The sequence below is a fragment of the Ctenopharyngodon idella genome, chromosome 5, assembly GCF_019924925.1.
Source record: "Ctenopharyngodon idella isolate HZGC_01 chromosome 5, HZGC01, whole genome shotgun sequence".
Lineage (NCBI taxonomy): Eukaryota > Metazoa > Chordata > Actinopteri > Cypriniformes > Xenocyprididae > Ctenopharyngodon > Ctenopharyngodon idella.
Window position 1 is genome coordinate 15,487,565 of NC_067224.1, and position 24,936 is coordinate 15,512,500.

Here is a 24,936-nt window from a genome sequence, read left to right on the forward strand (position 1 = left end):
TTTTAAAAGTATTATTTAATTGTTTAGAAAACATAGAAAACATTAAAAAGATCTTCATAGAAAACATAGAAAACATAAAATACTAGCAATAAAATTTGCTTCAGCATAACAAAGGAGCGGCCATTTTTAGTGCAAATGTCCTTTCTTCTTTCTCTCACTATAATGTCAGTTTTTTTTCTTTTCTGAGGTGTCTTCTATTGTCTTACACATTAAAACCTGTAAGACAACATGTGTTTGTGTAATGATGATGATGATGATGATGGTGTGTGTGTGTGTGTATATCAGGTGCCAGGTGGACCTCTCTCTTCTGTCAAAAGAGTGCACACACAGACTGGACGTGCCTCTGGAGGAGGGTGAGGGCACGCTGGTGCTGCTGGTCACCCTCACAGCCTCTGCTGCTGTCTCCATCGCTGACCTGTCTGTCAACATATTGGACGACCCCCGTGAGAGGAAAGAGATTCTTCACAGATACGTAAGGACAAAGCACCTATATTCAAACACTGGGGGTGTGCCCACAGCCAGCAAGAAATATGACTTGATAAACATGCTAAAAAAAGCATCTGAAAGGGTTAGTGGAAAATCCTGTCATAATCCTGTCATAATGTACTCACCCTCATGACTTTCGTTCATCTTCAGGACACAAATGAAGATCTTTTTAATGAAATCTGAGAGATTTCTGTCCATCCATTGATAGTTTACGCAACTACCACTTTGACGCTTTGAGTCCATAAAGAGTTTGTAAAACTAATCCATATGAATCGAGCAGTTTAGTCCAAATTTTCTGAAGAAACATGATCGATTTATATGCAGAACATTTAATTTAGGCTTTTATTCACATATAAACATTCAACTCACTCATCAGTTGTGGTAAACGGAAGCTCAAACATGCTTGACGTGTGCGAGAACCAGTGAGGTTTATTCTCGTGTGTTACACAGCACGTTTGAGCTTCTGGAAGAACCAATGAGATTTGTTCTCATTCGTCAAGCAGGTTCGGCTGATCAAAGTTTATATGTGCATAAAAGCCTAAATTCAATCTGTTCACCAAATAAAGCGATCGAGTCTCTTCAGAAAATGTGGACTAAACCGCTCAATTAATATGGATTAGTTTTACGATCTCTTTATGAACATTTTGAAGCATCAAAGTGGTAGTTGTGTAGACTTAATGGAGGGACAGAAATCACTCCGATTTTATAAAAAAAAAAATCTTAATTTGTGTTCTGAAGATGAACGAAAGTCTTACAGATTTGAAACGACATGAAGGTGAGTGATAAATGACAGAATTTTCAATTTTGTGTGAACTAACTCTTTAATAAAATGTAAAAGTGTAAAAAAAAAAAAAAAAGATCTGGAGAGAACATATCATTAGCTCAAGTATAAAACAATAGAAGTCAAACTCCTTAGTTCTCCAGTCTCCACCTAATAATACGAATTCCATTTTCTTGATTTTTAATAATACAACCCAGAAATAGCGATTGTGTGTGAATACCATTCCTTGGTTTTTTTTTGTCCGAAACCAAGGCCCAGATTGACTAAATTCTTGAAGTTCTTTTTTTCCTCATTCTTGAGATTCTTCTCAACTGCTTATTTTCTAACTTAAGAATAAAGTTAAGAATATTTTGTATTTACAAAAACATTTTTAAGCATGTTCTTGTCTTGTTCTTGTTTTCTTTTTTCTTAAGATTTTTTTAAAGATAAACTTAAGAAATTCCTGAAAAGAATTTTCTTAAAAATCATTGTAAATAATCTCTTAAGGTTAAGATAACTTAAAATAACTTTAATCCCAAAGGTAAAATTTTCAGTGAATTTATTGGGTTGTTTTAAATATTAAGCATCACAACATAACACTAGTTACATGTAATACATTTTACTATTACAAAAGATGTGCACGAGTATGACACCAATAATCAATAACGTAAAACAATCGGTAGTGATTATGTGTGACGTGTGACATTTTTTGATGAATCCAAAATTGAGTAATACTCTACTCTCTAATTTTATAATTACAACATTTTATAATAATGATGCATTCACTCAGACAGCTTTTGAGGTGTTTTTCATTGAATTGAGAGAATTCAACAAGAAACACCATACAATCAAATAACACCAAAACCCGTCATTTTCGATAAATGTCACTACAGAGTCATTTAGGAGATGTATTAGAGCGACACCACATCTCTCAGTCCAAACTTTGTGTCCCTATATCATCAAAAATAGTGCTCTGATAAAGTACCATATTGAAGTTTCCTCTCTCAGCGTATATGTGCCTCATATGCATAGACGGAGCTGAATTGCATCTCAGTTGGCGCTGGGTTCTCAGACCTGGCAGAACCTCAGCGATATGACCTCCTTTTGAAAAGCGCTCAACCTCTGGGGGCCAGAGATTGGTTCAGGCCTGTAGAGAGACGGATCGGGCCTCCCCGCTCTCTGAGGGAAGGGAGAGAGGAGCTGATTTGGGATAGAGAGCTGTGAAGGAGAGCAGTAGTGGGGGGCTGTGACAGGCTCTTTTCAGGCAGGGTGTGCTCTTGAAAGGCCCGGGCTGAAAGGAGCCCAGTGTCCCTATGCTGAGGCCTTTGGCCCATCATGGCCCCGAGGCCCTCCAGTCCTCACTCTAGCACAATGCTCTCAGCCTCTCGCTTTGTCTTTAGCCTGTTAACCCTTCGTTCGCCGCTATTTGCGGCTCTCCGACACCTCTTTACATGCCAATAGCAAGGGACAGGGCTGAAACAAAAGGGCCACTTTTTGTTCACACTCTTGTCTGCTCGATACAGCTGCTCCCAGGGGTAACGTGACAGAAGATGCTCTTGAATCGTAACCATTTTTAGAGCCCCAACATGTTTAGATTTGCTTTCGCAGGCCCAGTGTGTTTCGCTAACCTGGTTCTTGGCGAAACACGGGTTTGTGCGCAATACTCTGCTCTAATTGAAGTGGGAAGTCATGCTGGGAGATGTGTTTGATCTTCGGTTAAGTGCCAGTGGAAAACACTCCACAGGCCAAACGGCGGACGGGTGACCTACATAACCGAGCACATTACGGGCTAGCGGCATCGTGCTCTGCGCCGCCACCTTGTCGCCCCACGTCCACTAGGAGGAGCTGTTGGACCAGAATTGGAAGGAGAAATTTGCGTCTTCTAACAAGCAAGGGTGGGGGGGTTGGAGACGGGGTACTGGTCGCTGAGATGGGAGGGGCTAGTGTGCAAAATGAAAAGAAAAGCTATTTCACCTTGCACAACACCAGTCTTTTTTTTTTTTTTTAGTGGTAAAGGATAGATGTTCCGCTCCCTCATTCCCCACACGCTCCCCCACCTTGTACTCTGCATCCAGGCATTCATTAGCACCCTAGCCTGCAGTCCGATGGGGACAGATATGCTCCAGAGAAGATGAGGGCTAAATGGAGGATGGGACAGTGGATTTAAAAAAAAAAAAAAAAAAAAAAAAAGCGACTTTAATTTGTCCCCACTATTAGCATATTCCCCGTTCCCTGCTTGACACCCGTTCACAGAAGTGAATTTAATAGAGATGTACCTTATCAAGCGTGGCAGATAACAGAAAGTGCCGGTGTTAGTGCCGCACAATACGCCTTAAACAGATTAGCCCGGGCAAGGTGGTGGTCCACCCGTACGTGAAAGTGATGGAGCCAGGGGCACGAGTGAGAGCGTGGGCTTCCGACGTTTTCTACCTCTCTATCACTGTATGATCAGCTGTCTGAGGATAACCGAAAAGCCGCCCATAACTAGTTATCAACGCTTGCCGTTAAAGTGCTAGCAGGCTGCCTGCAAACAAATAAAGTGTTTAAGAGTGAGAGGTGTGTGTGTGTGTGTGTGTGTGTGTGTGTGTGTGTGGAGGGGGGGTATAGAGGTATAGAGATGCTGTGAAACTGCAGATGCTCCCAATTTATACTGTGGATGTCCTCACTTGCCGGGGATGGGGGTTGGGGGGGTTGCATAGGACGCAATTAAGTCTTTTAATGCAGCATTGCACCAGCCTCAGATACATCATTAAAGTGGAGGAGGCATATCAGATGGCTTTCAGTGCTTTGCATATAGGGTGTGTGGGCCCGAGAGCCTTGTCAAGGTGTGTTAAAGGCACAGAATGAAGACGTCTGTCACTATTTACCTGTCATTCAGCACGTCATGCCACATCTCCAACGCTTTCATTTACTCTACAAGCTTTACAACATGACATAGACCTAGGTAAAATGCATGTACGTTTTCATCTAGCCTATGTAGAAATGTCTGCCTAAAGTTGAATTGGCTCGATTTTTCTGTGTACGCACAATAAATTGTTTATGAGATCAGTGAAAACTGGTAACATTTTAAAGTAAGGTTATATATGTTAAATTAGTTAAGGCAATAGTTAAAATGAACAGTATTTGTACAACATTTATGGGCAATGCTAATTTGATAATTATTTATTTATTTATTTATTACTATTAATTGGCAAGCTAACAAATATAATGATAATAATGTATTATTTATTTATTTTTATTTACCTTTAATAAATGCATAAATAAGCTATTAATTGAACAATGAACAGAATAATAATAATAATAATTCATTTTATTTACATTTAATAAATGCATAAATACAACTATTGATGAGCTAACAATGATAAATATATTAATAATAATTTATTCACATTAATAAATGAATAAAAATATTCATTTATATGAATTAACAAACAGTAGTATAATAATAATGTTTATTTAATTTTAATTTAATTAATTAATTCACATTTAATAAAGACACATTAATAAATACATATAATGAAGTGTTTCCAAAACATATTAGAGTTTATTTCTGTATTTCCATTCATAGATTTGCATTTAATCACATTCTTTTAGTCGTTCTGGATTTTAAAAATGAAAAGAATGAGCCTCAGATATGATTGCATCTTTTTTAGAGCTCATGGAGCTTAGTCTTTAAGCAGTTATTTCCCAATATTCCCAGAGAGGAGGACTGTATCTGTCTGCACTTCACAGCTGTTGTTGCTAGCAGAGCGAAATTATGCATTTTAATAGTAGTCGGGTGAGTGCGGGCGACTCGTGTGTAATGGACGTTAATGGGCATCAGGGCCAGGGTGACCTCTGCTGAAGTGGAGGCGCACAGTTCCTCTCTGGCCCTGTCACTCGCTTCCAAATCAAAATGTGAACAAGTACAGCAACGTGTGTGTATGTGTGTGTGTGTAAGGATGGGAAGTAGGAGGAAAAGAGTGAGAGAGCAGCAAAAAGAGGGAGGCAGGGAAGAGGGGGGTGGAAGCTGTTAGCATTCCATTTTTATTATGACATTTCACAGTCATCCGATTTAATGTCCCCTGACCGGATTGTCCGGCTGGAGACGGTGGGCTTGAAATGTTATTTAGAGCATTGATAAAAGGTGAGCGCCTGCGAGATGACAGCGAGTCATAAGGCTCCGCGCGGTGACATTCATTTTCTCCACAACAGAGATGGAATAAGACGTCACGGTGACAAGCTGTCACTCAAGACACAGCCCCGCCATCTCACCCCTCCCCTTCTCTCCCTTTTCGGTCCCTACTGTCTGGTTGGGGGTTAGAAGAGGTTCTGTGTGTGCGCAAGTGTTTATGCGCTACCCCTTTCCTGTAATGGGACTAAACCGCACTCCTCCTCAGCGTACCATATGAGTTGGCCTTGCCTTGCCGGCCCCAAAGCCGAGGGGGGTGGGAAAATATAAAGAGGCCTCATCTCCTGAGCTTTTCAATCTCCTTGCCTGTCTTTTGAGGGGTCTGAAAAGCCAGAACCCTTTGCAAATCAGAAATTCCTCTGCTATGGTAATGCACAAGCTCCAAAAAAGAAGTCACTTTTCTTCAAGGCTGCAATAATCATAAATAACAAGCCCTTGATATCTACTGAGAAATCATGTATTGAATGTATGTGGAAAAATAAATTTTCCCCCCTCAATCATCACTTGATTTTTTTTTTTTTTTTTTTTCCCCTCTTCACTCGTTTGCTATCAGAGGATTTTTCAACAATAATATCGTTCGTAACAGGCGAAGGCAGTCCGAGTGTATAATGAATTAAGTCTGCAGCCTGGCCCTGACTTGAGAATTCAAATTATAATTATTCCTCTGGGTATGTGTAGGGCTTATTGCCAAAAAGAGAATTAAAGTGAAGTCTCCAGTGCTTTTGAAGGCACACCAGTGAGATTGTGTCGTCTCTGTCAGTCCAGCTCCATTCACTCTGCGCGCATGAAAGTGTCCGTCTAGAAATGTCACAAGACTTTCTTTAACTTTTACTCTGTGGTTCATATGGAGGGCAGAAATGTACAGACATATTTTATTTAATTTAACAGACAACTTTCTATTACTGTGCATTTATTAGACACGCATGCACGTGTTTTATTGTTCAGAGGTCACTCTTTCATAGCTCAAGAGGCTTCTTGGGTTTCATTTAAAATCATTAGGAGAAATTAAAACATTTAAGACATTTGTTGGCATAATAGTTTAATACTTAGAACTATGAAATAATAATTTTTTAGAAGAATTAGATACAGAAAAAATATATAAATCTCTTACTTTTGATTTGCAGACTTTGGTCTCTTTTAATCTCTTTTAAAGCTCCGGTGGAAACATTATCATTAATAGGGGTTATTACTATCTTATTACTATCTTATTACTACTTATTACTTATTTTCTTTTTGTTCACTTTTTTTTTTTTAGAAGAAAAAGTCTGTTAACTTGATATTTAATCTGTGAAAGATATTTGTTTTTATATATAAACTGTAGCCTATATATATTTATTTACTAGGTGTGTTTTTAACTATTAATTTTGTTTGACAAAACTGTACACTGTAAAATGTCGAGAAAAGGGAAGGGGGGAGAGAGAGAGAGAAAGAGAGATTACTCATGCTGTGACCACACAGTTAGTGTGTGATGCCTAGTTTGTTTCATGGCTAAATGTCAGCCCCTTTAATGCTACAAAAGACACACAAAGGAACTGTAATGGAGTATTATGGTCTCTCAATGAGAGGCTTTTATCGGTATGAGCGTAATTGACTCGCTCATAAATCATGCTTAAGTGTCTTTGCTGATGCACTTGTCTTTGAGCAGTTTATCCTCCTCCCGAAGATTTACTGTTTTAGAAATTAGTAGTGGCTGTGCTAGTATTTACTGTTTTTCTTTTCGTTTAATTGCTCACATAGTTATCTGAAACTGAATGAGTAGAATAAGAAATGCTTTTTTGGTGGAACATGGATGTGAGTATGGACGAACATGCACTCTGAAAGTGAATTGATAGAACTTGGGTATGACATCAGTACCGTTTTATTCATTTTTTACTTAGTTTTATTTTCCTCTTCTCACTGATGACTTTTTATATGTATTTGTATTTTAAATTAATCTGTATTTGTACTATATCATGTGTGTGGATTAATCTTGGCTTTTCCAATTTGTTTATGATGTTCAAATTATAGGACTGATCTAGAACAAGGGAATATTCCTGTACTGGACCTCTAGACAAATGTAGACTAGGTGACGGATGTTTGTTTAATATTTGTATCATATTATTTCAGTAAGTAGTACATTTTCTGAAGCTTACAAAGTTCACAAAGCATATATGTTAGCTTCAGAAAACATATTTGGACAATTATGCCACATGTTAAATTGTCATTTCATATTTATTTGCATCATTTACTGTATTTTAATGATATATATATATAGAGAGAGAGAGAGAGAGAGAACAAACACAAGCAAAACAAACATTTTTAAAGTGTAGTTATATAGTGCTGAGAAAAAATCTAGCATAATTTGTTTGCAGATGCTTCTTTCTTTAATATTTTGTTATTGTATGGTTGGAAATTCATTCATTTTTAAACAACTTAAATGTTTAAATGCTTCTCAGTATCATTGTATATTCTTCAGCTGGTGTGGATATGGAGTCTTATATACTCTCAAATGCTTTTTGTTCTCTTTGACCTCAACAGAGTCTTCTCAGATCCTTTCACAATATTAAAGACGTGGGCATGGTGCAGGTGAAGGTGATCCGAGCGGAGGGGCTGATGGCAGCTGATGTTACAGGTAAGGAAAACCCTCCCACACACACACAAACAGTGATCCTGACATATGATTTCTCACTCTGTTTTCCGCAGTTACTGATAAAGACTATCATTTCCCTTGGAATGGTCAGCAGGAGGCTGATAATATTGCATTCTGCTCTGTGTTAATGGATCGTTGGCTTCTGAGATCACTGTGCCTCTTAAATGTATTTTTTTTCTTGTGCGTCTGCTCCGGTTTCCATTAATTCTTACTTTTAATTAGGTCTGCAGTGGACAGGCCTAGTTTCTGGCACTATGAATTATCAAGTTGAAAAAAAGATTGGAGATGGTGCAGTTAGTTGATTCTTATTCAGAGTCGGATTCTTATTCAAACACACTCACCTTGAGTCATTCATTAGTACTACACCAGAATTAAAATCTAAATCTGTTACTTTTTTTTTTTTGTCGTTCCTCTTGAGACTGTGACCTCGTTGCAACTAAATCAGCTGCTGTGTGTAATATTCAAATAAAGATATTTCTATGTGCCTTTTAACTTTTCTTAAAAGTAATACACTACTGTTCAAAAGTTTAAGGGGCAGTATATACTTTATTTAGCAGTGATGCATTAAGTGTTACAAAAGATTTCTGTTTCAAACAAATGCTGTTCTTTTGAACTTTCTGTTAGTCAAAGAATCCTGAAAAACATACTGTGGTTTTCACAAAAATACTAATCAGCACTACTGTTTTCAACATTAATAATAAGAAATGTTTCTTAAGCAGCAAATCAGTATATTAGAATGATTTCTGAAGGATCATGTGACACTGAAAACTGGAGTAGTGATGCTGAAAACTTTAAATATATTAAAATAGAAAACTGTTATTTTACATTGTAATAATATGTGACCCTGAACCACAAAACCAGTCATAAGGGTACATTTTTTGAAATTGAGATTTATATATCATCTGAAAGATTTTGAAAATCTGGAATCTGAGGGTGCAAAAAAATCTAAATATTGAGAAAATCGCCTTTAAAGTTGTCCAAATGAAGTCCATAGCAAGGCATATTACTTACAAAAATAAATTTTTGATATATTTACGGTAGGAAATTTACAAAATATCTTCATGGAACATGATCTTTACTTAATATCCTTATGATTTTTTGCATAAAAGAAAAATCGATAATTTTGACCCATACAATGTATTGTTGGCTATTGCTACAAATATACCTGTGTGATTTATGACTGGTTTTGTGATCCAGGGTCACATATTTGACAAAATTAATGTTTTAATTTTTGATCAAATAAATGCAGCCTTGGTGAACATAAAAGCTTTTAAAAACATTTTAAAAATCTTACCATGAACTTTTAAACGGTTGTGTAGTTCACCCCAAAATAAAACAAAATCTATTATGCACCCTTATGTTTTTTCTAAACCCACAGGACTTTTTGAATTCTTTCTTTAAAGATGTAGTGTGTAATTTCTGCACCACAAGTGTCACCAAACAGAACTGAAAAAAATAACGGTTGTTCTCAAACACACTGAAACATCTACCATTGTTCAGGCAAACAGTCTTATCCAAACCTCTTTATATCTTAGCAACAAAAAGACCAACATTTTAAATGTTTTGACACTTTTGTGGCATAAACCTGCCAGTTCTAGAGCTATTTTAGCATTAAAAGCTATTTGTTTAGCTCTGAAAGCTTTGCATGCAGTGTCAGTCCTAAGTTTGATTTGACCACTTGTGTGGGAAATGAAGCTGAGAATTGCATTACAAGAATATTAATCAAGGCCGCACAATCGGTTGCAGACGAGGTGCGAGGTGGCAGAAATAAACAGGAGCGAGAAAGAGTGAAAAGACAGAGGGAGAGAGTGAGAGACGGAGAGAATTAGAGGCAGAGACGTAGAGGTCATTAGCACCGTCACTCTTAAGGTGGAGCATCTCACGAGGTTCCTCTCCGCTAAGCGCTTTGCGTTCGCTGTCTCTCTAATCGCCTAATCGACGCCTTTAATTAAGACATGCTCAATGGCAGTCCACCCCCCTCCCCTCTCACACCCTTCAGCCTCCCCCTTTCCTGCTCACCGCACAGTTCTGCAATCACCCCTTTACTCGCTCCTCTCCGGGAGTCCGGCCCACTACGTTGACCTCGTAGCGCGGTCTGGCGTTCCCTGGGGAACCGCGGCCTCCTCATGAGCTCTGATTTCACACTCCTTTCCCGCCACAAAGCGCCGGCGCACAAAGCTTTTCTAAGAGCCCCGGCTCGCTCACGGACTCACCGTCTCAATCGGCCCTGGCACCGAGGTGTCAGCCAACAAGGTTACGGGCCACGGAACAGTGCCTCTTCTAATAGAGAGCTCACTGGAGACAGGGAGAGTCCGGGAAAAGTGGAAGGGAAGGAAAGTGGACATAAAAGATAATGTGGGTGAGAAGGAAAGAAAAAGAGAGGGAAATCTTAGTTCTCTTTCTTGCATCACCGAGTGTGTTTTTTGTGTGTGTGTGTGTGTGTGTGTGTGTGTCCCACCCCTCCTTTCTGTCTGTTTTTCATTGTAATTAATTGAGGCTTTTATCTGGAGTGCCTCCACTCCAGGCCAGCAGGATAAATGGTGACAGTGTGTAAAACCAACAGTATTTAGGGACAGGAGACTGCTTTCCTTCTGAATAGACCCACTCAATACTTAACATAGATCACTTCAGATGCAGACATTGCTCTGCCGGTCAGCAATTTCATTAACAATCAGTTTCCAAACAACTGTAGAAACTGTTCTGCCCTCGCTGCCATCAGTGTGTTTGTATATGATAATCCTATGTCCGTTTAATGCTCCTCTCATGCAGGTACCTCTGCTTAACACCATTCCTGCATTTCATTTAAAACGCCTTCCAGACCTGAAAAATGTAATTACCGTTTTGTACGTCGGCGTGCCGTACGCTCATCAAATTGCAGTTGGAATGAGGTTGAACTCATCTCGGCGGTCTGTGAGGATTTGCCCAGAATTAACCCACGGATAGTGTCTGCTTGGCCACACCTGGGGAGTCAAAGTTTCATTCAGTGCGAAGCGTGTAATTTGCTCAGACAGCTGCCTCACGAACACGTAGTAGTTTGTCGCCGAGGATGACCGAGTGTCACCGCAAGGATATTGAATAGGGTTGTACATTCCTGCGCCTATCAATATACATTCATTTAAACAGATGCAAATTATTTTTGAATGTTGAAAATACCCACAATTAATGGAAGTCATGGCGAATTAAGTATTTGTGTGAATAAATTGTGAACGAGTGCTAAAGTTGATTGAAAATAGGAGCAAGATTTGTTTCTTTTTACAAAATTCCTTTTATTTCTTTTTACAAACACAAACAAAAAATAAATATAATCTTTAATCCATAATTTTATCTCCAAAATGTATTTTTAAAGCCAGTTTTGCTGTAATTTTTTCTAATGATCCTTAAAAATACAGTATACTGTACACACCTTTTTTTCTGTAAACTGAAAAATTACAGTCCATATTGCGGCAGTAAATTTAGTCAACTAATTATATTATATCAGAAACATAATCATCGCATTTAAATACAATACTCATTATGAATAAAGCAGAAAAAATAAAAATATATTCAGGTCGATCAATATACCCCTGAAATTGATATGCTTGGTGACAGCAGGACTTTCCATTGATCACTCTGACATTTATTTTACTTGTCAAATAATCAAATAAATGTCTTTGCTTCTGTTATTCACATGCAGGAAATTGAATTATTTTATACTTCGCTGCACATGTTGCAAAGCAATTTTGAAATAAAAGTACCATTATGAATGCTATTTTTTGCCCCAGCTTTTAAAAATTCTGTTCTGCAACAAACAACAAAAGTGCTCCCAATTGTTTTGTTTGGAGGTTTATTTAATGACTAAAAGTTTAGATCAAAGCTGATATGAAGAGTTTGTTGTTTAAGTTTTGGTTGAGAACAATATTCCTTTAAATTATGAGCATTTATTTACATGTGTATATTAATAGTTGATTTCAAAGCATGTAGGACAGTGGATTATATAAATATGTCTCTAGAGTCGGCTTCTTATAATAATGTATTTTGTACATGGCTGAAATATTCTATTGTACTTTAAAAAATATATTGATAAAAGGAAAAAAGGTCTCTAACTTCAAGCATTTTAATTTATTGATGTGAAAACATAATGCCCTGTCGGCAAATGGACATTTACAATGGTCTTCGCTTGGAAAGTTTTCCCACATCCAGACCATTTGTATTTAAGTCGTCATCCCCGTCTGGAACCAGCTGTGTGTGTGTGTTCACACCAGACAGAGATAGAGATGTCCTCACGGTGCTCTAGGGCAGCGCAAAGGCTGAAATGCTTATCTACCTGTGTGCAAACCACTGTGTCGGTGTAACAACAGGAAACGACATCACACTGGGGCAAAATGAATATATCAAATCAGCTCCGCTATGATAAGTTGCTGCTAAAGCTTTAGTCTGGGTAAAGACAGCAGTGTGGTTTGATCTGGCCCTTCAGGCTCGTTGTCCCATCACCTTTATCAGGTAGTTATTCCCCCCAGCACACCACCCAGTGGATTACACCACGGTAAATACAATGAAACTGATAAAGTTAATGTGTGTGTGTGTGTGTGTGTGTCCCTCACAGGCAAGAGTGACCCCTTCTGTGTAGTGGAGCTAAGCAACGATCGGTTACAGACGCACACCGTGTACAAAAACCTCAACCCAGAGTGGAACAAAGTCTTCACGTTGTAAGTGTCAAGATCGCATATATACATGTGCGAGAGTGCTTGCATTTGCATATAATCACATATTTATAGTCTACCAATTTATGATGTGTTTTAAAGCACACTACGATACTGATAGAAGTATAAAAATAAATAATGCTTACACTCTAAAAAAAAAAAAAATGCTGGGTTAAAAAAAACCCAAGTTGGGTTGAAAATGGACAAACCCAGCAATTGGGTTGTTTTAACCCAGCAGGTTGGGTTAAATGTTTGCCCAACCTGTTACGTAGTTTTATTTAACTCAACTGTTGTTTAAAAATTACTGTATTGCTTGCTTAAAATGAACCCAAAGTATGTTTTAACATTTAATATGCTTAATAAATGAACATTTATTAATAAGTTTAATGAATAATAATTAAACAATAAACATTTATTAAATTGCTTATTAATAAATGTTCACCTTTTGAATATTATTGTTGCCTCTAGTAATTATGTGTCTGATTTTTAATTTCTAACCTATTTTGGGTTCATTTTAAGCAATTTTAAGCAATAGTTGGGTTAAATAAAATTTAACCCAACTGCTGGGTTAAAACAACCTAATCGCTGGGTTTGTCAATTTTCAACCCAGCATGGGTTGTTTTTAACCCAGCATTTTTTAGAGTGTAACACATAAAATCTAAATATTTTTAGGTATGCATAGGATATGATAATTATAGACTATATGATACATTTGCAAATAATTTATTTTTTAATGTGTTTAAAATTATATCTTATGTCCAATTGTAAACCAAATAAAAAGAAAAAAAAAATGAAAAAAGGAGAAAACTTAAAATATCTATGAAAAATATTTTTTTACCTATTATATTGAAAAAGCTTAGTTAGTAATAGCTCGATGATTTATAGAGATACATCCGAGAGCTGAGAATTACAGGATAATGTAGTCAGGATTATTTAATCAAGCTTTGTATTGGTAGTTGGAAATGTGACACATAAGTAAACTTTTTTCTTTAAGAAGAAAATGAACTTTTGTTCAAGATTACACTCCCTCTGCAAGTACAGCCATTGTGCCGTTTGATAATGTGCCATACATAATTTCTTATATTAGTTCGATATCTAGAGGTTGTTCCATTGATGTTTTTTTCATAATCTTTCAATCTTCACGGCTGGAAATTCATTTGTGAATTCCCATGGAAAGCTGGGTAATCTAGCCTCTCCTTGGAGCGCTCATCTCTTAAAGAATAACCTCATTTTCTTTCATTAGACTTCTCCTCTTTAGCCTACTTTTCAAAGATAGCATTTGAAATGGAGAATTGCAGCATCTTTTTTTAACCCCAGCACAATGGAGATTGTCACCAAGGATTTAGATGAATCACATTTTTTGTCATGACTTGAAAGATCTTTTCAGTGTTTAATATTAGTCAATGACTTCTTCACCTACCTCTTTTTTTCTTCAACTAGCAATGTGAAAGACATCCACTCAGTCTTAGAGGTGACTGTCTATGACGAGGACAGAGACCGAAGTGCCGACTTCTTGGGCAAAGTGGCTATACCGTTGTTAAACGTAAGTCCTGAGCTTGCAGAGTTTTGCTTACAACAATGAATCAGTTTGAGATTGGGGAAAAGTACAAAAAATAAAAAAAAATCTTAAATTCTTCAGAAAAATATGGCATGCATCTTGCTTTTATTGATTTTAGTAATCATAGAGTAAGATGTGAAAGTGAGAGAAACATAAAAAAGTTTTTTAGACCAAGATAATGTGTCTAAAATTTATTGATTTTAGTAATCATAGCGTAAGATGTAAAAGTGAGAAAAGCACAAAGTTTTTAAAAAATAGACAAACATGGCATGTTTCTAAACTTTATTGATTTTTAGTAATCATAGAGTAAGATGTGTAAGTGAGAAAAACACTAGAAAAAAAAGCCTACTAACAAAAACAGAGAAGAAAAGAAAAGATAAGGGGGGACGCAATGTGCGCTCCCAGGCTGATTCCCCAGGATAGTTAATTTGCGGCTGACAGTGGTCGGGCCGTAATGAACAGGTACTTGTCAGAGCCGCCACAGTTGTTTTGGGCTCTCTGTCAGATGCAGCAGCTGGGGTTCAAAGGTCACATGAAGAGTGTATTCAGCTGGGTATTGCCAGACAGACGGCTGTCATGTCCCTCTCTTGCAGATCCAAAATGGAGAACGCAAAGCTTACGCCTTGAAAAGCAAGGAACTGACAGGGCCAACCAAAGGGGTCATCTTTCTCGAAATAGACGTGATTTATAACGTTGTAAGTCCCACTCTCTTTTTCTCGCTTGCTTTTTTCTTGCGTTTTTCTCTTCTTTATCTGCTTGTTCCCTTCAGCCTTTCCCGGGCTGTCTGTCCCCATCCTCATTCTCTCTTTTAATTACTGAAGACTCCCCTTTCCTCAGCCTTTTATTTGTGCGTCTGTGTACCGCTGTGTGTGTCCGTCCGCCATTTTAGGCGGGAGTGTGAGAGAGCGTCACATGGCCGTGTGGTGTGGAGTGTGTGAAATGGAGGGATGTCTTGATATATGATTAGATCGTTAATGACGCACCGTGATCACGTTCAGGTCTTGAACTCGACGGTGGATTGTTACATTCAATTAGTTTATATGTTGCAGGTAAAAGCCGGCATGAGAACTTTGATTCCCATCGAGCAGAAATACATCGAAGAGGAGCCAAGGGTTTCCAAACAGGTAACAAGAATGCTTTAATCACACCTTTGTTGAAGACATTAATAAAATCCATCCCAACACAAGTCGTAGATAGTAGCATCTTTCGCCTAGTCTTCTCCCTCTCTCTAGCTCTTTCTCCTTGTCTCTTCCTTCTCTTCTGGAGGTGCTGAATAGAAATGTCAAGCTGTCAACGCTGGGGGTGCATAAGTAGATTGGCCATCCTTTAGTTTGGACCTCAGTGGTTCTTCTGCTGTGCTTCTTTTTGTCACCCTGTTCAATGTCTCCCCCCATCCTTGACAAAGAGCTGAATTGTAGGGGTTGTCCCAAATCAGACCTGTCACTGAGACACTGCTTGGGACAAACACACACACAGAGACACACTCTCTCTGTCACGCAATAAAGCCGCGCTGAATGCAAGCTAGAAAGTGCCCACTCTGCACTTTTCAGTGTGAATTTGCCCCCTATCTAAACTGTTTGTGAGTGAGACGAAAAAGACTGAACGGCAAGGGCAACATATCAAATCTATCTCCACAAGATTTACTTTTACTTCTTGATACTGTCCCCTTCATAACCGTTGAAGCTCATTTTGTCGAACATCTCAGACATATTTTATTCTTTAGTAGTTTGATATTGTATTTCACCTCACATGTACTCTGATTAGTCCCAAATGACAAACAAAATTGCCTACTTTAAAGGCATGGCCCGAATTCTACACTTCACCACAGTAAATGTGGATAGTTACTATGATCAAAGCCATAGCGTTTTAAAGCCATTATGCGACCAGGAGCGTTTGATCTTCCTGTGAACACAGGAAGCAGCGGTCATTTGCAGTTCACCCGCACTCAGAATCACGAAAAAGACTATTTTATTAAAGACGTGTGACAAAAAAAATCTTCAATTCTTTCATGCTCCTACAAAATCGAAAATAAATATGGTTTGGATTTCTCTTATTTACTGCATTATTTCACTCTAGTATCATATTTTTGGTGTTACGCCTTAACAACATTGCTTAAAAGTATTTTTCCATTATTTATAAATGTTGAAGGCCAGTAATTGTAGTGTTTATTTTATTTGATTTTTTTATTGTAGTGTCCACATTAACTTTTATAAATAATGTACATTTATGATAATGTAAAATTTATGTTACCTCAATTTAAATGTTGAAGGTCGATAAGCATTTTTAAAAAGGCTTTGTGAAAATGCGGTAAAAACAGTAATATTGGGAAGTATTATTACAATTTAAAATCACTGTTTTCTGTTTTTGTACATTTTAAAATATAAATTATTCCTGTGATGGCAAAGCTGCCATTACTTCTCTTCACATGATCCTTCAGAAATCATTCTAATATGCAGATTTGGAGTTCAAGAAACAGTTATTTTTGTTATCAATGTTGAAAAAAGTTGTGCTGCTTGATGTTGTTTTGGAAACTGTGATTCTTTCATTATTTTTTGATAAAAAGAAAGCATCCTTGCTGATTAAAAGTATTAATTTCTTTTAAATCATTTGAACAGTAGTGTATGTAGTATAAATAATTAATAATTGGAATTGTCTTTATTTTTTCAAATATCATTTTAGTTTAGTCGTGTTTGCATTGTGAATCGATGTGATTGTGAAATGCTGTCTGTTGTTCTGACACTCAGCTGCTGCTGCAGAACTTCAACAGAATGAGGCGCTGTATCATGTTCCTGATCAATGCTGGCTGCTATATCAACAGCTGCTTTGAGTGGGAGTCTCCTCAGAGGAGCATCTGTGCCTTTCTGGTAAGGACCAGTATGCGTTCAACCACACCAACAGTCACATACAGCGGCTCCAGAATGTATTTGGCCGGTTGCATAAACCGCTAATACTAGTCTTACAAGTTAGTCATCAAATTTTTTTCTTTAAGACCGTTCATAACTTTTTTTTTTTTGAGTCAGTTACATAAAAAATTAGATTGGTCTAATTTGATACCGAAAAGTAAGACTGACTGCCTCTTGACTAACTGCTAGTGGGTCATACTAGATCTTTAGACACTGTCTTAACACAATACCTATGTTAATGCAAGATTAGATGACTAACTTTTAAGACTAAGCAGTTTATGCAACCAGCCCCAGCACTGAATATGTTTTGGATAACAAAATACCAGAGTGGATTCTAGTTAGTGTCACTTTTCTGATGCATTTTTGCAACCAATTCATCCCAAGGTGATGTTAGTGAATGTATGAAGTTCTTCTCAGTTCACAAGTGTCCTAGAGTAATCAGAAGTGTAGTTCATCACATTAAATATGAACACGAACAATTAACTTTTAACAAGTGTCCAGATACATTTATTTTCATTTCGAACAGTATATCTATTGATTTATCATTTGAAACCTAACAAACTTATTTTTTGGTGAAATGTTTTGCTTCAAAAGTGTATTTCTTAAAAATCTTTCTTAAAAATAATTGCCACTTTGTTTGATATTTTGTTTCTAATGTGATTTTCAAACATTTTAAGTATATATTAAAGGGATAGTTCACCCAAAAATGAAAATTCTGTCATTTACTCTCCCTAAAGTTGTTCAAAAGCAGATCTCGCCCCCCATTGACTACCATAGTAGGAAAAAAAATACTATGGTAGTCAATGGGGGGTGAGATCTGCTTGGTTACAAACATTCTGCCAAATATCTTCCTTTGTGTTTAGCAGAACAAAGAAATGTATACAGGTTTGGAACAACTTGAGGGTGAGTAAATGATGACAGAATTTTCATTTTTGGGTGAACTAACCCTTTAAGGTCCCCAAATACTGTAACATGATAAAATAGTGTGACAGGTTCTGTGGTGATCGATTGGTTCATGTGCACACATTTCTCATCTCCCCTTCTGTTGTGTTAAAAATGTCCAGAATTTTGCCCATTTGTCTTTGACATTCTTCAGCACTCCTCTAAGATCTCCAGTAACGCACCGGCATCTCGGGTGAAGTCGTCTGAATTCACAGCCGTCTCTTTCATAGCGCAGTGCACCTTCAGATTGTAATTGGACAGTTGAACCTTGATGAAAAGGACAGCCTTTCTGAGTGGGCAGTGTGACTAAATGCTAGCACAGGACATGTTGGCTAATGTTTGCCTGTGATGCTGCATAATTTGCTGTAGGTCCTGTCTGTTTCAGGACTCGCGTGTCTTTAAGTGTCGCAGGGTAGGCCATTAACATTTGCTGCTTGACACATTTTAATTTAGGTACACTTCCGAAAGCAAAAGCCGAGGGCATACGCGTGAGCGGAGGGACAGCTGTATCGATCAGCTAACATTTTAGTGGAACATTTTTTTTTCTTTTCTTTTTTCTTCATGGTTGTCGGGGGAAAACACATCAATGAAAATGTCAGAGGAAGAAATGTCAAGAGATTTGAGGATAATAAAACAAAAACAATTACATTTGTTCTTAATGTTCAAATGCTATTATTAAAATTATTATGCAGTCACATTCAGTTTAGTACGTCTGAACCTGAACTACAAAAGTTAAAAAAATTTTTTTTTTTTTTTTTTGCAACTTTTGCATTGCCTTCACAGTTGTCCCATTAGCTGGTAATGTTATTCTTTGCACTCTAAATCTCCCTCCTTAAGAGCTCTCTTAATCATCACACTGATTTCTTTCTTTATCACCAGCCATCTGGTTCAGGTGAGCCTTCACTGCTGTGCTGAGACACACATCTGTGCCGTTCTGTCAGCCGCTGACAGTTGTAAGCCAAAAGAATACAATAGTCAGACACTGGCAGAGGTGATTTCGCATTCGAGACTTGCAGAACCTCCAGTGCTTGCCACACAAAGGTTAGCCAAAGCAAAGGGGCTGTTCACGACGCGCAGATAAAACCAGCTGCGAGCAGCGCGGCAAGCGTTGTGATTTGCTATTCTGGTATTTTTAGGTCTGTGCCTTTTTGACATTTTAGAGTTTTTGTTTTTAGCTTAGGTTTTGAGGTTGTATTGGTGTTTTTGTTGATGTTGTTGGGATTTTGTTGCAGAAACTCTTCCAAAGATTTTTTTTTTTTGTTTTTGTTTGCTGGTGCTCTAAATACTCTTGCTTTTCCTTAAAGGTGAAGTGTGTAAGTGTTTCAGTGTTAAAACCTTGTATTGGATCCCAGTTTAATAAGCAAAGACAGCTATAAGTAAGTCATTTACTGTATATATGTTCAAAACAGACTTAACATATATTCCAAAAATCATTCAAAGTCATTCCAAAAATCCAGCGAGATGCTGAAACACTTGGCTGATTCAGATCGTTCTCCCAATTCTGGGACTTAAAGGGTTAGTTCACCCAAAAATTGTCATCAATTACTGTGTTTTTACTGTGTTTTTCCAAATCCATTAGACTTTCGTTCATCTTCGAAACACAAATGACAATATTTTTAATGAAATCTGAGAGATTTCTGACCCTCCATAAACAGAAGCTCAGCCGAACCTGCTTGATGCGCGAGAATTAACCTTATTGGTTACCATTGGTTTACAACTTCTGTTTACCATAACTGATGTGTGCATCGATGAATGTTTATATGTGAATAATAGCCTAAATTAAAAGTTCAGCATATAAAGCAATTGTGTCTCTTCAGAAGATTTGGACTAAACCGCTCAATTCACTTTTTGATGTGTCAAAGTGGTAGTTGCGTGGACTGTCAATCTCTCAGATTTCATTAAAAATATCTTCATACTGTATGTGTTTCGAAGATGAACGACATGAGGGTGAATAAATAAGTAAATGTTTTTACTTGGATAAAATCAGATATTTAAAATAAAATTTAATTTAGATGCTACTTGATGTTAGAAATGGATGTCGTGTGCATGAAAATGCTATCACAGTTGTTTGATATCACAGTTGTTTGATATTCCGTTTAGTGAAATTCATAAGGGATGTGCAAGAGAAAACACATTTCATCATGCTTCAGGTTCTTCTCTTATGTTAATTTCATACATATAGTATTATTTCCCTAACTATAAGTAAGCCATTTATACTTTTTTTTAGACTTTTTTTTGTTAGTGCGTCCATAGCTTGACTCAATCAACCAATAGCATTAGTTGGGGGGCGGGACTGTCTGTTTGATGACCAATGGCCGACAGTCCTCATTGAAATCAGTCCTCATTTTTCATGTGTAAACTTTTTGTAAACCCATTTATGATCGCACACGCATTCAGTAGTGGCCGGCCATTCAAGAAGACACAGCTCATAGAATATGCACAATGGACAAAGCTCGGAGAGTATGCGTGTGTGTGCATGTGCTCGTTCAAGTGCGCGTGGGTGTCCGCGTGAGTGTTTGTGTGCGTCTGCCTCTCCTCTCCACGAACACCTGTAAGCTGAGCGTTTGCGCTGGGTGAATATGGCCCATTGTTCTGGCTGGCAGAGTGGTGCTCATAAAGACCGCTCTGTGCCAGCCCTCCCCTCGCGCCACTCTACCCCTCCAGCTCCTTATTGCTCCCGCACCGACTCTTCCTCCAAACAAATTTGCCGTAACTCTACCTGCAATTTGGCCTTGAATTGGGAGCAAATAGAGCAGGTATTGTGTGTCGTGGGGAATAAGAGTGGCGTGTGTGTGTAGAGGGTAAGGAGAGGGAGATATATTGGAAGGGGAGAGGTAAGGAAATGATACCCAGCTCTTTTATGTGGATAAAGTAGGACTCTTATCAGTGGGAGCAACCAGACAAGAGAGCTACTACTACAGGAAACTGGAGCAGCCTTCACCTGCTTTGCATTTAGATAAAATACAACCCCCCCCCCCCCCAAAAAAAAAAAAAAAAAAGACAGGAAAAGAGAAACAAATGCTCCGGTGTGTGTCTTCACAGTTACAACCCACTGTGCGCTTACAAGGTGGCACCTTTTTGCTCCGTGTTACCTGTCAGCTGACGGGTCTGAGAATGGTTTTCTATTTTATGTGACAAATAAAACAAAACAAACAAAATGTATATATTAAATTCAACTTAATCTTGTAATATAACACCAGTAATTTCAACTCTAAAATAAAATAAAATAAAATAAAATAAAATATTTAAAAATAAAAAAATAAAATAAAATATTTAAAAATAAAAAAATAAAATAAAATATTTAAAAATAAAAAATAAAATAAAATAAATAATACATAATGTGTTGACAGTTACATCTTACAGTGTAAGTCTATGAGGCAGTGTACCCCATATTGCTCCATAGATTTGTATAGTATTTGTATTGTATTTCTGTCAAAAAAAAAAAAAATTGAATTTATTTTCTGTTGAAAATTTATATAAACGATTAAAATGTATTCTGTTGTTAGAAGTAAATGCAGTTCCATAGGTTCTGTTGATAGACCTTAAGTTGTATGAAAGTTATGAAAGCTAACATAAACTGTTCTACAAAAATCATGTTTTAATCACCAGTCAATAGTGAAGACTTTATGATTTAGCATGTATTTTAAATTTGTTCTTTTTTCAAGATGTTTATAATTAGATATAGATCAAATCATATTGGGTCTAAAAGAACAACAAACAAAAGTGTTTCATGATATGCCAGAAGATGGCAGTGCGGCATCACTCAATCCAAACATCCCCACCTATAACTAAATCAAGCCAAAAAGCAGATGAGTTATTGACGTCCATAATCAGCCTCTCATTTGGCATATTTCTACCCACCGTTGGCACTATTTAAAATAATCAACACAATGTGATGACTTAATTTCTGAAGTCCAAGTACAGGGGCTGTTGTAGGCTGTGTTGGTAACACACTTTTAATGTGCTAATTCTCAAATGCCTGCTCTGAAGTGCTCAAGCCTGCACTCCACAACACAAAGTGCCAAAATGATATTGAAATTGGCTGCCAAAACGTGTCTGTTCTCCATTCCAAAAATCCAGCGAGATGCTGAAACACTTGGCCGATTCAGATCGTTCTCCCAGTTAGAGCAACGGCTTTTGTTAAGGGACTTAATCTCAAGTGCTTTCGCTTGCATCAAATCAAATAGATATTTAAAATGAAATCAAATTTACATGCTACTTGATGTTAGAGATGGATGTCGCATGCATGAAAATGCTTATATCACTTAGTCGTTTGATATTACGCTTAGTGAAATTCTTTAGGGAAGTGCAAGAAAACACACATTGTGTGACATTATTTTATCATAATCTGATTCAATGCTTCTTTTCTGTTCATTTCATAGATAAAAAGTCTTTTTTTTTTTATTTTAAAGGGGAGGGGGGAGTAATTAATGCAGTAGATGTACTGTATACATTTTCTTCTACTTGAATAAAAAAGAAAGAAATCTTCTTGGTCTCCCGTATCGAATGTGATGTCCTTGTTTTTGAGAAGATTCCTTGCTGTCTTGTTATATTACACCGAACCAAAGCTAAATTCTAATAGATATTGATGGTGACAGCAATAGTGATTTGTGGATTTCTTTTGGTGCTTTTTGTAGATTAATGGACTGACAGGAAATTACATTTCAGATGCAGTTTAATGAATAGATGTCATGGTCTGTATTAGGTTACTGTTGGTCCTGAGGCTCGCTGAATCATTGTAAGATGGGATCCGTGCAGGTGGAGAGGTTACAGTACGTGCCCTGAGCACTGAAGTACAGGAACTCACACGGGGGAAAGGGAAACTGAATGCCGTGGCTCCGGAATGGCCGCTGAAGTAGCTGAACTGATCCCGAATACCTGGATGCGCTCTGACAAAGCCTCTTGTTGCAGGTTCGCAGATTCGGTTTCTCCCTTTCCTCTCTTTCACCCGGACCTTTCTCTTCCCGTTCAATCTGCTTTTGGGGTCCGTGGCCCTTCCCTCCCTGGGAAGGGCTCTCGGTGGGGGGGGACTAGGGGTGATATGAGTGTCTGGACTGAAAGAATGGCCCCAGAACTCTGGGCATCTCTCTCTTGGCCATTAGGGCTGTGTGAAAGAGAGAAGGGTCACTTCCAAGCAGACGAGGTGTCGGCTAACATCAGCTGTCAATCAGACTCTGGCCCTCAGCTAGAATAACCAAACTTAAGAGATGTCGTCCAGCGACAGGTTAAGGATCCACCAGGCATATGAAAACAAAATGGACGCTGCGGAGTAGCGACAACCCGATAGATTAATGAACAACTCCCTTAGTTTGGTTTTAAACTCCAATCAGTGTATTTTGTAAATTAACATTTTATTTAGCCAGAGGCCAAAAAATAGAGAGAAAAAAAAAATCTGTCAAATATGTTGAATGCTGATCTGTTATTTTTTACATATTTGTAACAGTAAATTATTTCATTATGATTTTATGAATGCACAGATGGAAGATATTAATTCGATGTGAGGAAATTCTAATTACTTTGTCAGAAAAAATATATTTTGCTCTAATTAATGGGACACACTACAGATGTTTTGCTGCATTTTGCAAGAAATGTGTTTGCAGTATAGGAGCAGGTACTAAAATACCAAATGTTACAGAAATTATTTTTTGCATATTAAGTGCGTAATTTACAGTTTTAATTGTATTGAATGCCTTATTTGAATGCGGTATATTTGTATTCATTTCTTTAACAAGTATTTGAGGTTTTAATATGCTGTTAGTAAGACGAGGAACATTGAGAAAGAGGTCATTTAAAGATAATATTTAAACCAGTGTTGGTAGTAGATATATTATGTACTTTAGAGGTGTCTAATTTGTGCTCCATGTCTTTTTTCCTCATTGAAATGTTCAGTGTGTGCGCATTGGGTAACGGTGTTGTAATGGATAGTGTGGAGGGCACGGAAATACATCTGACCTGTTTCTGCAAGATTCAGAGAATTTCCATTGCACTGCATGTCTGTGTGTGTGTTTGTGTGTGTGTGTGTGTGTGTGTGTGTGATTTAAGTATTCCCTACATTATGGGGACAAAAGCTTATAAATCATTCTAAGTGATGTTTTTTTGAAAATGTAAAAATGCAGAAAGTTGTCTGTGATGGGTAGATTTAATTGTAGGCTTAGGGTTAGGGGATAGAATGTACAGTTTGTACAGTATAAGAATCATTAAGTCTGTGGAATATCCCCAGAAAACATGCAAAACAAATGTGTGTGGTCATGTCTGGTCCAGTGTGATTTAATGTTATGTAAACGTATTAAATGTAACAAGGTCTTAGTGGTGTGTTTACGCATATATAACAGTCTGTAGATGTATGTTTTGAGTGCATTTCATATACGAGCATACTCTATTTGTTTTAGAGATGCACAAATAACCATTGTATCTATTCACCCAGTTGGAGGATGCATTTTGGGAAACTCTTAAAACCTTAATACTTTCACTGAAAGTTCAATCTTTTTGTATTGAGCTGAGTTAACATCAATATTTATTGGCATAAACTCTACAGCTCAACAGCCTTCTCAACCTGGCAGATTCATTTATATTATCTGTGAATGATATTGTCATGGCCTGCTGTGATTTTTGCTTTGCTGTAAATATATCTCACAGAAACAAGTGTGGAGGTTTTTCATTTTGGTTTTAGTGTTTTTTTCTTTTCTGTGACAAGTTGCAAGTAGTTTGGATTAATGGCTTTATTAGAAAACATTTTTGGGTCTCTGTGTTATTTTATTTTCAGCTCTTTCAAAAATAATAAAAAGGCTAATTCAGTATATAAAGTGGT

At 37.4% G+C, this 24,936-nt stretch overlaps 1 protein-coding gene across 5 annotated transcripts in view; it reads left to right on the plus strand.

Annotated features, from left to right (window-relative positions):
* mctp1a (multiple C2 domains, transmembrane 1a) overlaps window positions 1-24,936 on the plus strand; it is a 183,612-nt gene that overhangs the window by 108,316 nt on the left and 50,360 nt on the right. For all 5 annotated transcript variants that reach the window (XM_051893527.1, XM_051893526.1, XM_051893529.1 and 2 more), the window contains 7 exons: window positions 286-472; window positions 7,935-8,028; window positions 12,629-12,731; window positions 14,166-14,268; window positions 14,877-14,978; window positions 15,333-15,407; window positions 17,028-17,147. In XM_051893527.1, the coding sequence (XP_051749487.1) occupies window positions 286-472; window positions 7,935-8,028; window positions 12,629-12,731; window positions 14,166-14,268; window positions 14,877-14,978; window positions 15,333-15,407; window positions 17,028-17,147 (784 nt within the window). The remainder of the gene's footprint in view (window positions 1-285; window positions 473-7,934; window positions 8,029-12,628; window positions 12,732-14,165; window positions 14,269-14,876; window positions 14,979-15,332; window positions 15,408-17,027; window positions 17,148-24,936) is intronic.